The following is a 21,674-nucleotide window of genomic DNA, read 5'->3' as shown; positions in this document are numbered from 1 at the left end:
TGAGCTGGGAGCAGCTAGGGAGACCCCTGTGTTCAACCAGCTCATTTTACTGAGAAACCCAAGGCCTGGAAGGAACTCGCTTTAGGTCTCACATCTTAGTTCTGTCATACTTACCTTTTCTCTAAAAGATTTGGTGTGACTCTCTAGTGTCGATTCACTCTGAACTGATTCATCTACAAAACACAAAACAAAAACAAAGAAAAGAAAGCAAACTGTTAAGGCCTACAGACCGTAATAGTGTTTAATATTTGTTTAACAGTTAATCTAAGAAAAACAGATTTCTTTAGTACAGGACTTCCCAGAGCTTAACATGAGTGTATACTGTGAACATTTAGTATGAAGCTTCAGTATACAGTTAGAGGATTTGGAGAATAAATTAGAGTCAAGTGAAGGGGTCATGGATCCAAGCCCTTCATTTCACAAATAAGGAAACATGAGACCTCCAGGTGAAATGACTTGCCCCAGGCAATGCAGAGATGGGATTAGAAACGAAGTCCTCCACTCTTCCCAGTATATAGTTCTGCCCTCCTTGTAAAAGACCTAAGGAGGAGAGATCAAGAGGGGGACCTGAAAAAAAAAAAAAAAAAAAAGAGGGGGACCTGGAGCTCACCTCCCCCAACAAATACATCAAAAATACATCTACATGTGGAACAATTCTCACGGAAAACTAACTAGAAACCGGCAGAAGAATTCCTATACAACCAAAGCACGCTGATGTGTATAAAATGGATGACTAATAAGGACCTGCTGTATAAAAAAATAAATTAAATTAAAAAAAAAAAAAGAAAGAGTTCCACTAACCAGGTAGTAGGGTCGGGACCCCCCCACCCCCCACCCCGCCCTGAGAGGGATCTGAAAGGAAGAGAAGGTCTGCATGGGCTCACTCCGCACCACAGCTTGGTACAGGATCTGGGCCAACCAGCCCCTGGAAGAAGACTGGGTCTAGCAGCTGGGGAGCAGCCCCTGCCCCTGACAGGGTGTTGACAGCCATGGAGCAGAAAGGAAGGATCACCTCACACACTCCTTGGGCTTTAGACCCCCAACACCAACCACACCCCATATCAAGGTAATAGCGGCCACCACACCCTGAGGACATTCCATTGTGTATGTATGTAAAATTGTTCATTAATTTCTTAATTAAACACATTTTTGTTTTTATATGTAAAGAAGTTGTAAATATTGGTTTATTCTAGCCATTATACATATATACACAATGGAATACTACCCAGCCATAAAAAAAAGAATGAAATTTTGCCATTTGCAACAAAATGGATGGACCTGGAGGTCACTACGCGTAGTGTAATAAGTCAGACAGAGAAAGACAAATAGTGTATGCTATCATTTATATGTGGAATCTAGAAAATACAACAAACTAGTGAATATAACAAAAAAGAGCAGATTCACAGATAGAAAGAGCAAACTAGTGGTTACCAGTGAGGAGAGAGAGAAAGAAGGAGGGGCAATATAAAGGTAGGAGAGTAAGAGGTACAAATTATTATGGATAAAATAAGCTACAAGGATATACTGTATAACACAGGGAATACAGCCAATATTTCATAATAAATGTAAATGGAAAATAACCTTTATAAACTGTATAAAAATAATTTAATTAAAAAAACCAATGAATGTATATACAAAACAGAAACAGACTCACAGGGCTTCCCTGGTGCCTCAGTGGTTAAGAATCCGCCTGCCAATGCAGGGGACACGGGTTCCAGCCCTGGTCCGGGAAGATCCCACATGCCGTGGAGCAAGTAAGCCCGTGCGCCACAACTACTGAGCCTGCACTCTAGAGCCTGCGAGCCACAACTACTGAGCCCGTGAGCCACAACTACTGAAGCATGCACGCCTAGAGCCCGTGCTCTGCAACAAGAGAAGCCACCATGATGAGAGGCCCATGCACTGCAACAAGGGTAGCCCCCGCTCGCCGCAACTAGAGAAAGTTCATGTGCAGCAACAAAGAGCCAACACAGCCAAAAATAAATTAAAATAAATTAAAAACAAAAAAACAAAAAGAGACTCACAGACATAGAAAACAAACTTATGGTTACTAAGGGTGTGGGGGAGGTACAAATAAGGAGTATGGAAGTAACAGATACAAACTACTATACATAAAATAGATAAGCAACAAGGATGTACTGTATAGTACAGGGAATTGTACCCAATAGCTTGTAATAAACTATAATGGAATATAATCTGCCAAAAAAAAAAAATATATGTATATATATATATCATATGCCATACACCTGAAACAAAATACTGTAAATCAACTGTACTTCAATTTTTTAAAAAAGTTAAAAAAAAAATTTTTTTAAGACCTAAAAGCAGGCATAAACATGAGGTATGTATTATTTACATGAAGCTCTGTAATCTCCCACAGAGCATTCATGTAAGGGGCAATATAATCTAGTGGACAGAAGCACAAGCTCTGGAGTGACTGTGCCACATTTAAATCCCAGGTCTCTCATATACGCCAGCAGTACGATCCTGCCAAAGTCATTTAGCCTCTGGGCGAGATTCATCATTGATTAAACAAAAGGAATATAATACCTACCCCACAGGATTGTTATGTGAAGTAAATGACGTAGTGCATTGAAAGTGCTTAGAACAGTGCCCAGAGCATAGTAAGGACCCAATAAATGTTGTGCGTATTTTGATATATGCTGGTTAGAATTAACCAATATTTACAAATTTTTTACTTGTAAAAACAAAAACGTGTTTAATCAACAAATTAATGAACAATTTTCTTTGCCTCCTCAGAATATAGAAGAGCATTTGGCGGATAACTTATGTGCAGTTATATTTGATTGCAAAGCAGGGAATTCTTAACCTAGAGACTATGGACCCCTAGGAAATTCACAGCTGGGTTTTGGGATGCAAGATCCCTTTAAAATTATATGCAAAATCTCACATTTTTTGTAAATTCCGTATGTTTCTAGGAGTTAGGTCCAGGTCCTTATGAGATTCTCAAAAGGGCTGAGACCACTGCTTTGAGAAAATGAAGTTATTAGAACTAATGCCTCTGAAGGTATGAAGCAGATTCACAATGATCCTAATGATCCTTATCTAACTCCCTCCCCTACCATGGTTCTCAGTATTTAAGATTTAGGAACAGGAGCCCCTTGAGTTTGACCCTCTTATCTATCATTTTGGAAGATCCCACTCTAGCCCTGAACATTCTAAAATGCCAAAGTGGAGAAGTATTGTAACTTCTCCCAGTGGATTAGAGAGAAAATGGATCTCTTCCCAAATTAGAAAGTGTAGAGACTTTGCATCGACCTGGAAGTTACTGTCTAACCTGTAAGCAACTTCTATCATCTACCAGAGATTCTAAAACCTCTACTCCAGGGCTTCCCTGGTGGTGCAGTGGTTAAGAATCCACCTGCCAATGCAGGGGACACGGGTTCGAACCCTGGTCCAGGAAGATCCCACATGCTGCTGAGCAACTAAGCCCGTGTGTCACAACTACTGAGCCTGCGCTCTAGAGCCCGTGAGCCACAACTACTGAACCCGCGTGCCACAACTACTGAAGCCCATGCTCCACAACAAGAGAAGCCACCGCAATGAGAAGCCTGCACACCTCAACAAAGAGTAGCCCCCGCTCGCCGCAACTAGAGAAAGCCTGCGCACAGCAACAAAGACCAAACACAGCCAAAAATAAATAAATAAATTAAATAAATTTTTAAAAAAAATTTTAAACCTCTACCCCAGCTAGAACAACTAAAAATTAAGAAAGGCCCTCGATGGAAAAGAATATCATATATGCCCTCCAATACTCTGCTCTGATCAGTGCTCAACTTGCTTTAACTAAGATTAGTTTCCTGATCTTAAGTCTGTAAACACTGTAGGGACAGATCTGTGTCTGTTTTGCTATATTCACAGCCCCTAACTTGTGCCTGGAGCATAGTAGGTCATCAATAAATATTTGCTGAGTAAAAGCACTTTTAAAACTTTTTCAAATGGGAAAAAAAGAACCTTTAAAAAATAGCTACAAAATGTATTTTACAAATCAAAAAGTCAAACCGACTCATCCAGCAAACCTAAAATATTCAGCATTTCTTTGAGCCTTCATGACTAGGACCTACCGGAAAACAGCGGCTGCATATTGAACAATTCAGCATCATATACTTCCATTTGGCCAGAGGTCTTGTTCAAAATTCCCACAAAGTGCCTGAATAAAGAAGGAATAATACCAGTGACAATGGATTATTCAAAAGGTATTGTTTATACAACCTCCTTTTTTCCACTTTAAAGTTCTCAACCTTCTTTCTGCCCCAATACACCTGAGGAAGGCATCACTTGCTAATGAGTAACAATAATCCCCTATAGCAGCCAATTCTCTGCATGGGGAGGGAAAGGAGGAAAGGGTTCATGAAGAGGCTCCGGGGGCAGCGGGGGGCGGGGAGCCACCAGGTGATTCTTGTAGCTGATCACATTTGGGCTCACTGCTGTAGTGGGAAACCCTTCTGGAATATAAGAATCTGGAATTAAACACTACAATTTACTGCACGTATAAATTCTATGGAGGCAAAGACAAGTAAGACCTCGGTAATTATGAGAAGACCAGTTTAAACTAGAAAATCTTTGTAAAGGGATGATAAAAGTTAAAAGTTTCAAGCATATACACACTAATCTGACTTCTATCAGGGTGGTTCAGGGGGGACCCTGAAAGGGGCTTGTTTGTGATTCACTGATGGCTATCTTCACAAGGACACTGCATTATGCCAACCCCTGACACTTAAGACTGCTCAGGCTGGACAATCTTCACTGTACCAAGGAGTAGACTGGGGGTCAGTAAAGGGCAGAATTGCCCCAAGTCAGTAATCTTTCCAGAGCTAGACAGAAATTCTGGAGCCTTGGACACTACCAAATTCTTTTCTTGTAGTTAGTTCCAAGGCAGATTTCTGGTAAACTCTGGCCTATCGATCACACATTCCAAATTAGTGGAGACAGCTGTCTTTCGGGAACAAGATAGGTATAAGCAAAGAATACTGCGAGTTAATGATGTGGTCAGAAATAACGAAGGTGGTCAAAAGGTACAAACTTCCAGTTATAAAATAAGTAAGTCCTAGAGATGTAATGTACAGCATGGTGACTATAGAAAATAATGCTGTAGCATATATTTGAAAGTTGTTAAGAGAGTAAGTCTTAAAAGTTCTCATCACAAGAAAAAAATTTTGTAACTATGTGTGGATGTTAACTAGACACTGTAGTGGCCATTTGGCAATATATACATACATTGAATCATTATGTTATACCCCTGAAACTAATATAATGTTATATGTCAATTATATCTCAATTAAAAACAATTTTGGGGACTTCCCTGGTGGCACAGTGGTTAAGAACCTGCCTGCCAATGGGGGACACGGGTTCGATCCCTGGTCCGGGAAGATCCCACATGATGCGGAACAACTAAGCCCGTGTGCCACAACTACTGAGCCTGCGCTCTAGAGCCTGTGAGCCACAACTACTGAGCCTGCGTGCCATAACTACTGAAGCCCGTGTGCCTAGAGCCCATGCTCTGCAACGAGAGAAGCCACCGCAATGAGAAGTCCGCACACCACAATGAAGAGTAGTCCCCGCTCACCGCAACTAGAGAAAGCTCGTGTGCAGCAACAAAGACCCAATGCAGCCAAAAATAAATTAATTAATTTACAAAAAAATTTTTTTTAAGATTACAAATGAATGAGGTTTTCAGGAAATTAAACAAATGTAAGTCACTTTTCAAATTCAGGAATGTCTACATGCTGGTGTGAGGGCCCCGGGGTCTGGGAACACAGGAACTTGGTAAATCTCTCTAGATTTCCCCCACTGCCCCTAAAATAAAGACAGAGAAGAGCAGTGCCAGTGCCACCACCACCCCCGCCCCAGCTTCCCACAATCCCTTTCCCCTGTCCCTACCTGCAGAGAGTGTTGCATTTCAGGGCTCCAGTCCCAAAATTGTTTCCCACATAGGAAAGTCTGTCTGTTTCAGCTGCCTAAAATGTAGAGGCGGGGAAAGCTCCATTACAGCCAATGTTGAAAGATAGTAAATATCTTGACTCCCTTTTCCACATTTGCAGAAGCTTTAGAATCCAAACCACAGGTGGATTAGAACGAGAGCCTCTTTGAGATGATCCAGCTCCACTATCTCTAAGTGAATCTGGGGTATCCCTGGGGGAAAGGCAAGAGGACCTTTGAAAAGTCCCAGGTAGTGCTGGCTTCTAGCTGGTCTGAGAAGTTCTTGGAGGAGCTGTAACACAGGACTTGGAAGATGGGCCCGGGGCTCTCAGCACTTAGAGGCATGCAACAAAATGATTCTGCAGACAACCCCAAAGTCCAAGCCCTTCTTGAACCTCTTTGCTCTCCTCTATCATGACTGCTCCTTATATGCTCTCAGGACCGTGGAAATGGTTAATTCACTCCTCAATCAGAGCCAAGTTTTCCTGCTTCCCCATGTTTGTCCTGGCTATCCTCTTCACCTGGAGTACTAACTTCAGCTGTTAAACCCTCCTCCATCCTTCAGGGTTCAGCTCCCATGCACCCTCCCCCAGGAAGACATTCTAGCAAGCAGAGACTTCACTGACTGAGTTCACTCCGCCCTGCTCTGTACTCTCTCTCCCAGGGACCCTGAGCTTTATCTATTTCTGTATGAGTGTCCCTCACATCCAGTTCTCACCTCTCTAGAGCAGTGCTTCTCAACCCAGAAAATGTCAATAGTGCTGAGGCTGAGAAACGCTGCTCTGGAGTACGAGCTCCCTCAGAGTGGTGCCAGCTCTCACTTAGCTCTTTCCCTAGCAGCTTACAGCCCAGGGCCACAGTGGGGCTCAATAAATGGTTGTTGAATGAACAAATGAATAAAAGGCTAGCACTTCACCACAAGTGTGAAACTCAGTGGAACCTGTCCCCATACCCCAGCCTGCTGGGGCTCAAAATTGCTATCCCCCCTTTTCTCCACTCACTCACTCCTACCTCCACCCACACCCAGGAGGCCTCCTGAGGCCTGAAGAGTGGAGACGACGGGCCACGGCAGCACTTACCAGGATCCGCTGACTCCTCTTTCTGGGGTTTGTGGAGTCATTGCTCTTGTACAAGGTAAAGCGCATGTTGCCTGGATTCTGTAGCTTCCCGTTGGAGAACTGGACTGTAAGATTGCAGCCCAAGAATGAGATGAGAGCACAAGAGTATGGTGGGGAGGAAATGGACTGTCAACAGGAGGGAGTGACTGGAGGAATGGGTATGGCAAGGAACCCAGGTCCTGACCCAAAGGGGGACTGAAGGAGGTCCTGGTCCAGGTGGCAAGAGGGGCTGGGGAGGGGCTCTGACAGGAGGGAATAACTAGGGGAATGGGGCTGACTGAGGACACCTCGGCCAAATCTAGAAAGAGGGAATTCCTGGCCAGTAGAGAGAAGGAAATAGAGCAGGTGTGAGACCTGGTGGGTGAGGAGATGACGGGCTCCTGGGTACATACGGCCCTGGAGAGGGGGTAACTGGGATTTCCTCATCCAGGTGGGAGGTGGTACCAGAAAGATGGTGCGATGACAGAGGAGCCCTGGCCGAGCGCCAAGTAGTGGGGGAGACTATAAGGGATCTTGGCCCAGCTGGGAACGGGCACCCGACGGATGTGGGAAGTGGAGCGCTGTAGCGGTACCGAGGCGGAAGGGGAGGAAGTTACGGGGAACTCTGCTCCAGCTTCGCAGTCTTTACCCAGTAGAGCTCTCTGGCTCTCGTCGGGCTCTCCACAGTACAGCCACCTGGCACTCGGCAACACCTCCGCCGCCATCTCGCCTCTCCAGACGCCAAGCCCAGTACCTAAAACAGCCGGGGCCAGTAACGCGTTTAGGCACACGCGCAGGGAACGCTCCGGGCCGGAAGAGGCGTGGCCTCGCCGAGCACCGCCCTGCACGCATAGAGACTCCGCCCCCAGCAGGCACCGCCCCGCTCTTTCCCTGAGCTCGGAGCGCCATCCCCGCCCACTCTTCGCCCCGCCCCTCCGCGCGGAGAGGCGTGGTCTCCATCCTCACGCTGTCCCGCTCCCTCCTCCGCCGGCCTCTCCAAGGCGCAGCACCTGATTGGCCCAGCGCTCGGCCTGCGCATTTCAGGCTGGGTACCTCTAGGGTGAGCAGCGCATATAAGTCTTGCCTAAACGTCGTACGGGGTTTCTTCCTCAGCACTGTCTAGGTAGGGTATGGTCTATCTCAACTACGGTGTAAATATGTCTTACTAAGATCTGAAAGTCCGACTTCAAATTTAGAATTCTCTGATAGGCAATTCTTGAGCTCCAGCTAAATGTGGCGACTTGCGGAGAACAGCAGTTCTCCAGGACCTCATTCCACACACCTGGACATCAGTCCTTAGGCCCCAAAACTTGGTCCACAATCCTGTAAACAGGGCCATGATCAGTTCTCGGGTCTAGACGTGCATACTGTGGCTCAATCAACCCTCCGAGGATGGACCAGGGGGAGAGGCCCAGCAGGCTCAAGGATTCTGGGGTGAACTAGAAGGGAAACCTAATCTGATGGGCATGTCCCTTCATCCCTGTGGATTCAACCCTCCCTCCTACATGGGGAGTTATTAGAACAAAAGGAGGGTCAAAGCAGGGCCTGCAGGGCCTTTGAGCATGGACCCAAGCCAGGGCCCCTTTTGCCCAGTCAAAGGCAAATACTGTTGAAGGGAAAGAACCATGTTGACTAATCTCTGTTCTCCAAATTGTCTTCTTTCGAGACTCATCCTCTCCCCCGACACATACCTCCAACACGATCCGAATAACCTTAACACCTGAGCTCCCCTTTGCCTGAGCACATCACTCTTTTCTAATTACTCAATCTCAAACTTACAAAAACATTGCAAGTACAGTGCAAAGAACTTTTTTTGCCCTGAACTTTTTTGAATGAGTTACCAACCTGATGCCCCATCACCCCTGAAGATCATGTATAGTATTTCCTACAGATAGGAACATCCCTAAATAGCTACAATACAGCCATCAAAATCAGGAAATTAACATTGCTGCATTACTACCATATAATCATCATGCCCCATTTAAGTTCACCGACTGTCCCAGTAATGTTTTTATAGCAAAAGATCTTGTCCAGAATCACATGTTGCATTTAGCTGTCATAGCTCTGTAGTCTTCTTCAACCCAGAACAGTTCTTCACTGACTTTGAATTTTAAATTTTAAAGTTTATAGGCCAGTTATTTTGTAGAATGTCCCTCAATCTGGGTTTATCTAATGTTTTCAAGTGATTAGTCTCAGTTTATGCATCTTTGGCAGGAATATTACAAATATGACGCTGTTCTCATTGTATCATGTCAGGCGGTAGACAATTTCGATTTGTCCCATTACTGGCTATAGTAACTTTGATCACTTTATTAAAGTGGTATTAACCAGGCTTCTCCACTGTAAAGTTTATTCTTTTCCCTTTGTAATTAATAAGCATTTTGTGGGCAGGTACATATAGACTTAGAAAGTATCCTGTTCATCACACTTCCTACTTATTTATTTATTTATATCAGTATGGACTTGTGGATTCCTATTTTACTCAATAGAATAGAATCTGCTACTATCATCATTTAGTTTTAAGTTCAAATTTTCCCAGATTGGGCCAGTGGGAACCCCATAAGCTGGTTTCTGTGTTCTTTTAACATTTTCATATCGTTTTTTTGAACATCTTTGCTTTCTGGCACAAGATATTTCAGTTGACCCTGTACTTTCCCTGCCTCAGCCCTGAAATCACCCGTTTCTCCAAGTTCTGGTTTCTTTTGGTAGGGAATGGTAATTTAGAGACCAAGATCTATGTGTTTAGTATGGTCTGCTTTTGGTATGTCACTCCTCCCAGGCCTGAATTAACCAAATTAGGGAATATATGTAGACACAATTTTACAACTAAAAGTGATTTATTTCTAAATCTATATATATTGGAAACCATAAGTTCAACTCTAATTCCAGTCCATCACCACAAAGTTCATTCTGGTTTTCTTCCCCCCCATATTTATAACTTCTTTCTCTGACAGTGGGAAACCTGGTTCCAATTAGCTTTAATATATTTACTTATTTGATCAGTTCCCCTGTAAGTTACACATCTCCCATCACCATCACCCGACATGAAGGCTCTTCTTATCCCATTCAGGCTCCCACCTTGAACCAAGCCCAAGCCCCTACATGGATGCTGTATTAGTTAGGGTTCTCCAGAGAAACAATGAGAGAGAGAGAGAGAGAGAGATACAGAGAGAGACACACAGAGAGAGACTGATTGATTATTATGAGGAATTGGCTCACAGGATTATGGAGGCTGAAAGTTTCTACAGTCTGCCATCTGTAAACTGGCAGGAAAGCTGGTGGTGTAGTCTGAAGGCCTGAGAACCAGGGATGCTGATAGTGTAACTCCAAGACCTGAGGGCCAGAGAAGATAAGATGAGATGTCCCAGCTCATAGATGAGGAAAGAAAAACATGGGCAATTTCCTTTTCCCTCCACCTTTTGTTCTATTAAGGCCCTCAACAGATTGGATGATGCCCACCCACTTTGGGGAGGACAATCTACTTTACTGAATACACTGATTAAAATCCTAACCTTAGGGCTTCCCTGGTGGCACAGTGGTTGAGAATCTGCCTGCCAATGCAGGGGACATGGGTTCGAGCCCTGGTCTGGGAAGATCCCACATGCCGCAGAGCAACTGGGCCCGTGAGCCACAACTACTGAGCCTGGGCGTCTGGAGCCTGTGCTCCGCAACAAGAGAGGCTGCGATAGTGAGAGGCCCGCGCACCGTGATTAAGAGTGGCCCCCGCTTGCCACAACAGAGAAAGCCCTCGCATAGACACGAAGACCCAACACAGCCAAAAATAGATAAATAAATTTATTAAAAAAAAAAGTCCTAACCTTATCTGGAAACACCCTCACGGACACACCCAGAAATAATATTTAATCTGGGCACCCTGAAGCCCATCAAGTTGACACATAAAATTAACCATCCCAGATGCCCTCCTTAGTCTGATCAGGCTCTGACAACCCTCACAAGGTTGCCCCCTGCCCAGATGCCCATCTCACCTAGCTTAGGCTCAGACACTGTATCAGGCCACCCTTTCCACATGGATAAACTTCTCATCCTGCTTGGACTCCAGTACTCTTGCTCTAGGCCACTGCAGGCTCCCCTTCCCCTCTGAGTGGAAGACTACCCACCAAATGGCTTTCAGATTGAATTGCTCAGGAAGGGAAAAGGAAGAAGGAAAAAAAAAATCTTAATTGTCTAACTATTTGCCTGTCTCCCCCATTGGAGAGAGACTCATTTGGGGTTAAACAATAAACAGATTTGTTTGTTTTGTTCACTGCCATATCCTCAGCTCCTGGAGCAGTGCCTGGCACATAGTAGACCCTCAATAAATGTTGAATGAATGAGTGACAAGGCAAGGAATGAGTCTGAATCATCACAAATCCTAGGAGCCTAGTATAGGGACTGGAGCTCAAAGACACTAAAGTTGCTTAAATTTAACTAGCATTGAGCTTACAAATAGCAGATTCTCTGTAAACGTTGGTTGGTTGAATGAAAACATGAACAGTTAAATCAAAGTTAACAAGTGACAGGGGACTTCCTTGGTGGTCCAGTGGGTAAGACTCTGCACTCTCAGTGCAGGGGGCCCAGGTTCGATCCCTGGTGGCTGAACTAGTCCTGCATGCATGCTGCAACTAAGACCCAGCGCAGCCTAAAAAAATAATTTAAAAAAATATTTTTTAAAAAAGCTAACGAGTGACAAAGAAGACAGAAGTGGATACAAAGAGTCAATTATAGTTCTTGAGAGAAGAGTCCTGGCCCCTCCTGATATAGGGACATATTATATGTCCCTTGCTACTCAAAGTGTATGATCTTTGGGCCAAGAGCATCAACATCACCTGGGAACTCGTTAGCACTGCAGAATCTCCTGCCCTATCAAATCTTCTGAATCAGAATCTGCACTTTAACAAGATCCCTAGATAACTAATGCACCCTTCAAGTTTGTGGAGCACTGTTGTACAAGAACGTTTCCCTTTTAAGGCACATCTTTACCAGTCAAAGTCTGTGAAAGCCCTCAGAATTTGCTGCTTTACAGCTGAGTGGAAGAGTGAAGACTATGACACATGGTTTGAGAGCAAAGGCTCCCAGAATTACCACAGGCAAGAACTCAAAGTGACAGACACTCTGTCAGGAGAAGGAAAGTATTAATGGCAAGGTGATTGGGAAGGGGACTGTAGTATACCCCTATATTGTTTAACTATTTAACAATGATTCTAAATACACAGACACCATATACATATACATACATGCATACGTAACTGGGATGGGTCAAGATGGAGGGAGCCCTACTCAGGCAGTGACCAAAATGCCAAAAGCTATAGTGATCTCTTCTAAATTAGAGTCAGGGGTAATCACAGGCAGGATTTACCACAAAATGTTTGTTTACAAATTTAGTTTGGAAATTTGGAGACTTCTGGAATTCTCTCTTAGCATTATTTTTCAGAGGAGGAAAACGATTTTTTGAAAGTAAGGAATTGGAGGGTTCAGGTGGGGTCAGGCAGAGTCCGCCTTTCCTGGGGTAATATCTCCATCTGCTGGCGTCTCCGGATATCACTAGCAAAGACATGAAGGCAGGTCAGGTCATTTGCTGTTAACTCACATAGAGCTCTCAAAACTGTATCTTCTGCCTCTCTGCCTCTCTTTTTTATTCCTTTGTCTCTTTTTCTGTGTTTGTCTCCCTCTCCTGTTCTTCCTTCTCTTCCCCTTCCTCTTCCTTTATATTCCTGATGCAGACTCTGCTTGCATACCTATAGACATGGATGACTTATTCCTTATAAAGCAGACTTTTCACCTTGGACAGATTTTTCCTTACACAAAGCTGAATCTGCCTTTTGTAGCTTCCCCTGTAGTTCCAGTTCTGCTCTCTACGACCACACAGAGCATGACCAACTCCTCCGCCCTGAATCCTTCAAAAGTCTGAATACTCTGATCACGCTTTCCACTTATCTGCCCCTCTCCTTCTCAGCAACTCCTCCCAGCCCCTTGGCTATTTCCCACACCAAAGTTTCTAGGTCTCTCCTCATCCTGGTTACTACTGCTGGACACACACAATATCTCTGTATCCTTCTCACACTGTGGGACCCCACACAGATCAATACATTAGCTCTGGACTGGGTAACACAGAACAGAAAGGATCCATCACCTCCCTTGTGCTACTTGCCATGCCTCTCCTGATGAAACCAATAAGTGCTTTTATTCTAAACATCTATACTGTTTGGTTAACTTATTTAGGGTTAACAATAAACAAAAATTCTTGACTTCGCTTCTGCTAAGTCACATCATCCCTGGAATTTTTTAAAAACAAAGATCCAGACCTTAAATGAAGGCCTGTTAAATTTAATTGTGTTAGATTCAGCCTGTTCAGATATTTTAATTTTCCCCAATAACATTTATGAATTTTAAAAAATTATCAAACCAATACATATTTAATGTCCAATATTGAGGAAAACACAGAAAAATAAAAAGAATGCAATTATACTGACCCATGATCCCTTCCCCACCTGAAGGCAAACATTGTTAACATGGTTTTATTATTTTCTACATTTTCTCTGAGCATATGTATATTTATATAACTGGTATAATATTGTATTCAATTTTGTATCCTCCTTTTAGAAATTTAACATTATCTTGTAAGCATTTTCTCAAATCTCACATGATAGTACATTGAATGTTGTCACAGAGTTTATGTATCCAATCCTCTAGTAGAACACTTAAGCTGTTCCCAATTTTTTCACTGTTATGTGGAACATTTCAGTGAATTTTTAAAGCATAAAACTGCTTTCTTGGATGGATTCCTTTGGATAGAGTCCTAAGACTTGCATTAATGAATCAAAGAGCATGAACATTTAAAAAAAGATTCTTAACACACCCTGCCAAATTTTTCTCCAGAATATTTTCAGATCTTTTAAAAATCCTGATTCTAACGCTATCCAAGGCACTTTGGAAGATACAAGAATGAAAATACACTATCCTTGCCCTCAGGAATTAACTTCCTAGGAGGAACACAAAAATGGAAAAAAGCACGCTCGAGGGTAGATACTGTTAAGTCTCTACAACTTCTCTTTTCAGTTCTGTCAGTTTTATTGCCTTTATTTGTTTTGAACCTTTGTCATTAGGATGGTGGTCATTCAGGCTTGCCATCTCTTCTTGATGGATTAACACTTTTATCATTAGAATTCCCCTCTATCTCTTATAATAGACCTTGTCCTGAAGTCCACTTTAGCTGATATTAGTAATACTTCACTGTATGAATATAACCACATTTTACTTATCCACTCATCCATTGATAGACATGTGGGCCGCTCTCATGTTTTAGATATTATGAACAATGCTGCTATGAACATGGGTGTACAAATATCTCTTTGAGACGCTGCTTTCAAGGATTTTTGGTATATATCCAGATGTGGACTTGCTGGATCATATGGTAATTCCATTTTTAATTTTTTGAGGAACCACCTTACTTTTTTCCATAGCAGCTGTACAATGTTAAATTACTACCAACAGTGCACAAGGATTCCAATTTCTCCACATTCTTGCCAACACTTGTTATTTTTAATTTTTTTGATAGTAGCCATCCTAATGGGTATGAGGTGGTGTTTCGTAGTTTTGATTTGCATTTCCCTAATGATCAGAGATGTTGAGCATCTTTTCATGTGCTTATTGGCCATTTGTATATCTTCTTTGGAGGGATATACATTCAACTCCTTTGCCCATTTTTGAGTTATGTCTTTTGGTTTTTTTGGTTGTTGAGTTTTACTTCTCTATATATTTTGGATATTAATCCTTTATCAGATATATGATTTGCAAATATTTTCTCCCATTCTATGGGCTGCCTTTTTACTCAGTTGATTTTGTCTTTTGATGCACAATATTTTAAAATTTTCATGAAGGTCCAGTTTGACTATTTTTTCTTTTGCTATCTCTGCCTTTGGTGACATAGCCAAGAAATTATTGCCAAATCCAATGTCATGAAGCTTTTATCCTATGTTTTCTTCTAAGAGTTTTATAGTTTGGGGTCTCACATTCAGGTCTTTGATCCATTTTGAGTTAATTTTTGTATGTGGTGTTAAGCAACGGTCCAATTTCATTATTTTACTTGTGGATATTCAGTTTTCCCAGCACCACTTGTTGAATAGACTGAACTTTCCCCATTAAATGGTCTTGGCATCCTTTTCAAAAATCATTTGACCTTATGTATATGCAACGGTTTATTTATGGGCTCCCTGTTTCATTCCATTAGTCTATACATTAGTCTTTATGATAGTACCACAGTTTTGATTACTGTGGCTTTCTAATAAGTTTTTTTTTTAAATTATTATTTATTGATTGATTGATTGATTTGGCTGTGTTGGGTTTTCGCTTCCGTGCGAGGGCTTCCTCTAGCCGCGGCAAGCGGGGGCCACTCTTCATTGCGGTGCGCGGGCCTCTCACTATCGTGGCCTCTCTTGTGGAGCACAGGCTCCAGACGCGCAGGCTCAGTAGTTGTGGCTCACAGGCACGGGCCCAGTCGCTCCGCGGCATGTGGGATCCTCCCAGACCAGGGCTCGAACCCGTGTCCCCTGCATTAGCAGGCAGACTCTCAACCACTGCACCACCAGGGAAGCCCCTCTAGTAAGTTTTGAAATCAGGAAATGTGAGTCCTCCATCTTTGTTCTTCTTTTTCAAGATAGTTTCGTCTATTTGGGATCCCTTGAGACTTCATATAAATTTTAGTACGGGTTTTTCTATTTTGGCAAAACATCATTAGAGTTTTTATAGAGATTGCATTGAATCTATAGATTGCTTTGGGTAGCATTGACATCCTAATAATATTAAATCTTCCAATCTATGAATATGGAATGTGTTTCCATTAATTCTTCTTTCAGTAACATTTTGTAATTTTCTTTGTACCAGTCTTTTACTTTTGGTTAATTCCTAAGTATTTTATTCTTTTAGATGCTACTGTAAATGTCATTTTCATAATTTCCTTTTGAGATTGTTCATTGTTAGTGTATAGAAATACAACTAATTTTTGTGTGTTGACTTTATGTCTTGGTACTTTGCTGAATTAATTTATTAGCTCTAACAGTTTGTGTGTGTGTGTGTGTGTGTGTGTGTGTGTGTATGTAATCTTTAGGATTCTCTACACATAAGAATATATCATGTGCAGAGATAATATTACCTCTTCCTTTCCAAGTTGGATGCCTGTTGTTTCTTTTTCTGCCTAATTGCTCTATCTAGACATTCTAGCATTATGTTGAATAGAAGTTGTGAAAGTAGGCATCTGTGTCTTGTTCCTGATCTTAGAGGAAAGGCTTCAAGTCTTTCACCAATGTGTATGTTTGCTGTGGGTTATCATATATGGTTTTTATTATGCTTAAGTAGTTTCCTTCTATTCCTAGTTTGTTGAGTGTTTTTAAAAGGGTGTTGAATTCTGTTGAATGCTTTGTGTGCATCATTTGAGATGATCATGTGATGTAGTACACTGATCAATTTTCACATATTGAACTATCCTTGCATTCCAGGAGTAAATCCGACTTGGCCATGGTGTATAACCCTTTTGATATGCTGCTAAATTTAGTTTGATAATATTTTATTGTGAATTTTTGCATTAATGTTCATAAGGGATATGGATCTGTAGTTTTCTTGTAGTGTCATTGTCTGGCTTTCATATCAGGGTAATACTGGCTTCATAGGATAAGTTAGGGAGTGTTCCCTCCTCTGCAATCTTTTGGAAAAGTTTGAGACGGATTAATATTCATTCTTTAAGTGTTTGGTAGAATTCACCAGTGAAAACATCAGGTCCAGGGCTTTTATCATCAGGAGATTTTTTTGATTACAGATTCAATCTCCTTACTAGTTACAACTCTATTTTTTATAACTAGTCAAAGTCAGATTTTCTATTTCTTTGTGATTTGGTCTTGATTGGTTTTGTGTTTCTAGGGATTTGTCCATTTCATCTAGGTTATCCAATTTGTTGACATATAATTGTCCAGAATACTCTCTTATAATTATTTTTATTTCTACAGAATTGGTAATAATATCCTCATTTTCATTTCTGATTTTAATAATTTGCATCTTCTCTCCTTTTTTCTTAGTCCATCTAGCTGATGGTTTGTCAATTTTGTTGATCTTTTCAAAGAACCACTTTTCGGTTTCATTAAGTATCTCTATTGTTTTTCTTTTTAAATTTATTTATTTATGTATTTATTTGTTTTTGGCCTCGTTGGGTCTTTGTTGCTGCACGCAGGTTCTCTCTAGTTGCAGTGAGTGGGGGCTACTCTTCGTTGCAGTGCGCGGGCTTCTCATTGCAGTGGCTTCTCTTGTTGCAGAGCACGGGCTCTAGGGCGCAGGCTTCAGTAGTTGTGGCACACAGGCTCAGTAGTTGTGGCTCGTGGGCTCTAGAGCACAGGCTCAGTAGTTGTGGCACATGGGCTCTGTTGCTCCACGGCATGTGGGATCTTCCCGGACCAGGGCTCGAACCCGTTTCCCCTGCATTGGCAGGCGAATTCTTAACCACTGCGCCACCAGGGAAGCCCTCTATTGTTTTTCTATTCTCTATTTTACTTATATTTGCTCTAACCTTTACTATTTTTTTCCTTCTGCATCTTTGAGTCTAGTTTATTCTTTTTTTTTCCAGTTTTTAAATTGTAAAATTAGTTTGTTGATTTGAGATCTTTCTTGGTATTTAATGTAAAAATTTATAGCTATAAATTTCACCCTTAGCACTGTTTTGCTGTGTCCCTTAAGTTTTGGTCTGCTGTGTTTTCATTTCCAATAATCTCTAAGTATTTTCTGATTTCCTTTGTAACTTCTAATCTGAGCCATTGGTCATATAAGAGTCTGTTGTTTAATTTCCACAAATTTGTGAATTTTCCAGTTTTACTTCTCTTACTGATTTCTAACTTTGTACGATATCTTTGTAAATCTATTGAGAAAATACTTTGTGTTATATCTTTTAAAATCTATTGAGATTTAATTTGTGGCCTAACATGTGGTCTATCCTTGAAAATGTCCCAGGTGCACTTAAGAAGAATGTGTACGCTGTTTTTGTTGGGTAGAGTGTTTTGTATACATCTATTAGCTCTAGTTGGTTAATTGTGTTAAGTCCTCTATTTCCTTACTTAGCTCTGTCTGGTTGTTCTATCCATTATTGAGAATGGGATAATGAAATCTCCAACTATTATTGTAGAACTCTCTATCTCTCTCTTCAATTCCGTTAGTTCTTGCTTCAAAATCCCTGTAAGTCACCTCAGGTGGTGGTGATTGGGGGAGTTTGCAACAATGGTGGGTGAGGTACAATAACAATGGCTGCCTACCTCTTCATCTGCACCTCTATGATCAAAAGCAGCAATCAGCGAGCCCCAATATTTGGAGGATGGGGTCCTTTTTGCCCACCTTGGGTCCCACAAGCTGGTGCAAGGTTCTTCAGGAACCTGTGCACAGCTGCCTGCCACGTGACTGAGAGGTAGGGGATGGGTAGCTCTTACTGAGCTAAGAGCTGACTTGACCCAAATCAACTGCAATTTACCATCCAAGCCTTCCCCTGGAAGTTACAAGCCTTCAGCAGACTCCAGAGTTCTGAAATAGTTACATCAAACAGATTCTGCCAGTGAAATTATTGTCTGGGTGGGAAGACAGACTCTTGGTGCTTCCTACTCTCCCATCTTCCCAAAATTCCTCCCCCACCCCGTCTTTTTTTTTTTTTAACATAATAAAACATTATGAAATATATTTGTAATGGTGAGGGCTATGGCTGCCTCGCTAATTTTTCCCCGATTTTTCCTGGCTACTCTTGCAATATTATCCTCTTTTATGAATTTAGAATCAGTGTCTAGTTTCCAAAAGTATCTTTTTTTGTTGTTGTTGTTGCTTTGATTTTGTATTAGCTATAGGGTGATCTTTATTTGTCATTTCCCCTCAAATTAGGGAAAGATTATGCTTAAAAGAAGTGAGATGGTTCTATTCATTCTGGTTTTTGACTACTAGGTTTGTATGTTAGTTTCTATTTTTTTTTTTTTTACCATCTTTATTGGAGTATAATTGCTTTACAATGGTGTGTTAGTTTCTGCTTTATAACAAAGTGAATCAGCTATACATATACATATATCCCCATATCTCCTCCCTCTTGCGTTTCCCTCCCACCCTCCCTATCCCACCCCTCTAGGTGGTCACAAAGTACTGAGCTGATCTCCCTGTGCTATGCGGCTGCTTCCCATTAGCTATTTTACATTTAGTAGTATATATAAGTCCATGCCACTCTCTCACTTCATCCCAGCTTACCCTTCCCCCTCCCTGTGTCCTCAAGTCCATTCTCTACATCTGTGTCTTTATTCCTGTCCTGTCCCTAGGCTCTTCAGAACTTTTTTTTTTTTTTTTTTTTAGATTCCATATATATGTGTTAGCATACGGTATTTGTTTTTCTCTTTCTGACTTACTTCACTCTGTATGACAGACTCTAGGTCCATCCACCTCACTACAAATAACTCAATTTCGTTTCTTTTTATGGCTGAGTAATATTCCATTGTATATATGTACCACATCTTCTTTATCCATTCATCTGTCTCTGGACACTTAGGTTGCTTCCATGTCCTGGCTATTGTAAACAGAGCTTCAATAAACATTGTGACACATGACTCTTTTTGAATTATGGTTTTCTCAGGATATAGGCGCAGTAGTGGGATTGCTGGGTCATATGGTTGTTCTATTTTTAGTTTTTTAAGGAACCTCCATACTGTTCTCCATAGTGGCTGTATCAATTTACATTCCCACCAACAGTGCAAGCCAAAAGTACCTTAGTGATACTGTTATTGGGAAATTTATAGCTTAATTTAGGAATAATTTTGTCAATGAGTTGAAAACCTAAAAATCCTGGTTTTCATATATACTACAAAAATAGTAAAGGTCATTATAAAAATTAAATTAATACAGAGTATGTAAAGGCTAAAAATTAAGAAGACCCTCTTAAAATATTTCCTTATCATCACCCCCTCCCAACTTCCCTTCACTGAGGCAATTTTTACAAACAGTTTGATAGTATCCTTTCATACTTAGCCATACATTTACAAGCTTTTATGTGTACATCCACACGCAGGGTTTTACTGGTTTTGTTTTGAATGTATATGGGATCATTAGTAATAAAGGAGCCATAATACATACACAGTGTATATCAATGTATTGTAATCCTCTATGGATGCACGTTCACATTGTTTCTTTTTTTCTTCCACTAATAAAGCTTGATCAAAGTCTCGTGCATACTTTTCCACATTTGTTTAAGTAGAATTTCTAGAAAGGAATTGCCAGCGAGAAGGTAATGAACGCATAATTTAAAAATTTGAAGATACCAAGTTATCTTCAGAGAACAACAGTGATACTCCCAACAACGATATAGGATGGGACTTTTTTCACACACTCTACTAAGTACTGAACGTACAAATCTTTTTAATTTTTGCCACTCTGTATATATGAGATAACATCTAGCTCACAGTATGTCTGTAAGGGTCACATATGTTAAAGGACCTCTCACGTTGCCTGGCTTACTGTCAGCATTCCTTCTTTTTTTTTTAAGCAGCCCAATCTGAGAGTAAAATACGTGCAAGGGCTATAAAATGTCAGGGAATCTTAATGCACACAATTCACCATCAGACTTCGTTGAGACCTTAAAGAAAAAAACCCCAACCCCAATATTGCAAGGACAACACTTCCAACGTGTATGGTCTGAAGGGATGGATCAGCTCTAATGATAACTGGGTGTTGAGCTCTGAAGAAGTGGGGTGCTCCCTTTTAAAAATAGTCTTCCCCCACCCCCCCCACCCAAAAAAAGAACCGAACTGCGTTCCCCTTCCTGCCTTTGTCTCCGGAGCCACGCCGAGCTCCCGACAGCTCCCGCCGCGGAAGGCCCCTTACGGACTTCCTTGTCTCCTCTTCACCTGGGGAAGGAGGGCTTCTTTCTGCCGTCGGAGGCGCAGGGGCCGGTGTACCTCAGGGTTCGGGCTCTCCGTCCGAGCGTGCACCTGGGAGCCCGGGAGCCGCACGGACCTTGCTCTTTTCTGACACTGTCCCACCGAAGTCCGCGACTCTTCCACGTTTCCAATTCTGTTCATTGGAAGACTGGTTCTGGAGACTGCACGCTTATTAGACCTGCGGCACGGAATGCGGAGCAAAGTGCCAGACTTCTCAGGCCCCAGCCCTTGGAGACGCCGCCACCGGGACTGGACGTGGAGCGGTGTCGGACCCAACTGCCGTCAGATGGATGGCATTTTCGGTTCAGCGTCTTTAGCCTGGATTTTGGCTTAATTCAACCTAAACAGCGTCTTGGAATTTTATTTTTTTCCAAAGCCTACGAGGTGGGTACTCAACCTCGGACCCGGCGAGTGTGTGGGTCCCGCGAACGGAATTCGCATTGGAGAGGGAGACCGGTGTCACCGAAGAGGGAGCCGGGCACCGTGAGGGTGGGGAAATCCTTCAGGTGCAACCAGCGGTGGGACACACTACCTCGCGGGCTCGCCTCACACCTGGCTCAGACCTCAGGCAGTCGTAGTTCTGACTGGTGGAATGAGGCGGATAACCAGCTGGCCTCCACCACAGCGGGTCTGGATTGGCTTCGACACACAGTCGCTTTTCTGTAGTCCAAACCTAGAGCCGCTTAGTGATAAATCCCGCCTTAAAAGG

The 21,674-nt window shown here is 42.2% G+C and overlaps 1 protein-coding gene across 2 annotated transcripts in view; it reads right to left on the bottom strand.

Moving 5' to 3' along the window:
• The window catches only part of POLR1E (RNA polymerase I subunit E), a 34,511-nt gene extending 12,864 nt beyond the window's left edge, over positions 1 to 21,647 (bottom strand). Inside the window, exons 1-6 of one of the 2 annotated variants that reach the window (XM_059925105.1) lie at positions 20,852 to 21,647; positions 7,687 to 7,791; positions 7,020 to 7,123; positions 5,902 to 5,978; positions 4,086 to 4,171; positions 115 to 173 (exon numbers count right to left, since the gene is read on the bottom strand). In XM_059925105.1, coding sequence (XP_059781088.1) covers positions 115 to 173; positions 4,086 to 4,171; positions 5,902 to 5,978; positions 7,020 to 7,123; positions 7,687 to 7,762 — 402 coding nt within the window. In that variant the 5' untranslated portion in view covers positions 7,763 to 7,791; positions 20,852 to 21,647. Of the gene's footprint in view, positions 1 to 114; positions 174 to 4,085; positions 4,172 to 5,901; positions 5,979 to 7,019; positions 7,124 to 7,686; positions 7,849 to 20,851 lie in introns of those variants that run through there. The other variant, XM_059925104.1, reaches the window with a different exon arrangement.
• Between the last annotated feature and the right edge of the window lie 27 nt (positions 21,648 to 21,674).

The sequence above is a fragment of the Balaenoptera ricei genome, chromosome 6, assembly GCF_028023285.1.
Source record: "Balaenoptera ricei isolate mBalRic1 chromosome 6, mBalRic1.hap2, whole genome shotgun sequence".
NCBI classification, from domain to species: domain Eukaryota; kingdom Metazoa; phylum Chordata; class Mammalia; order Artiodactyla; family Balaenopteridae; genus Balaenoptera; species Balaenoptera ricei.
Note: the sequence above shows the minus strand (reverse complement) of the source record. Positions and strands in the feature narration are given on the sequence as shown.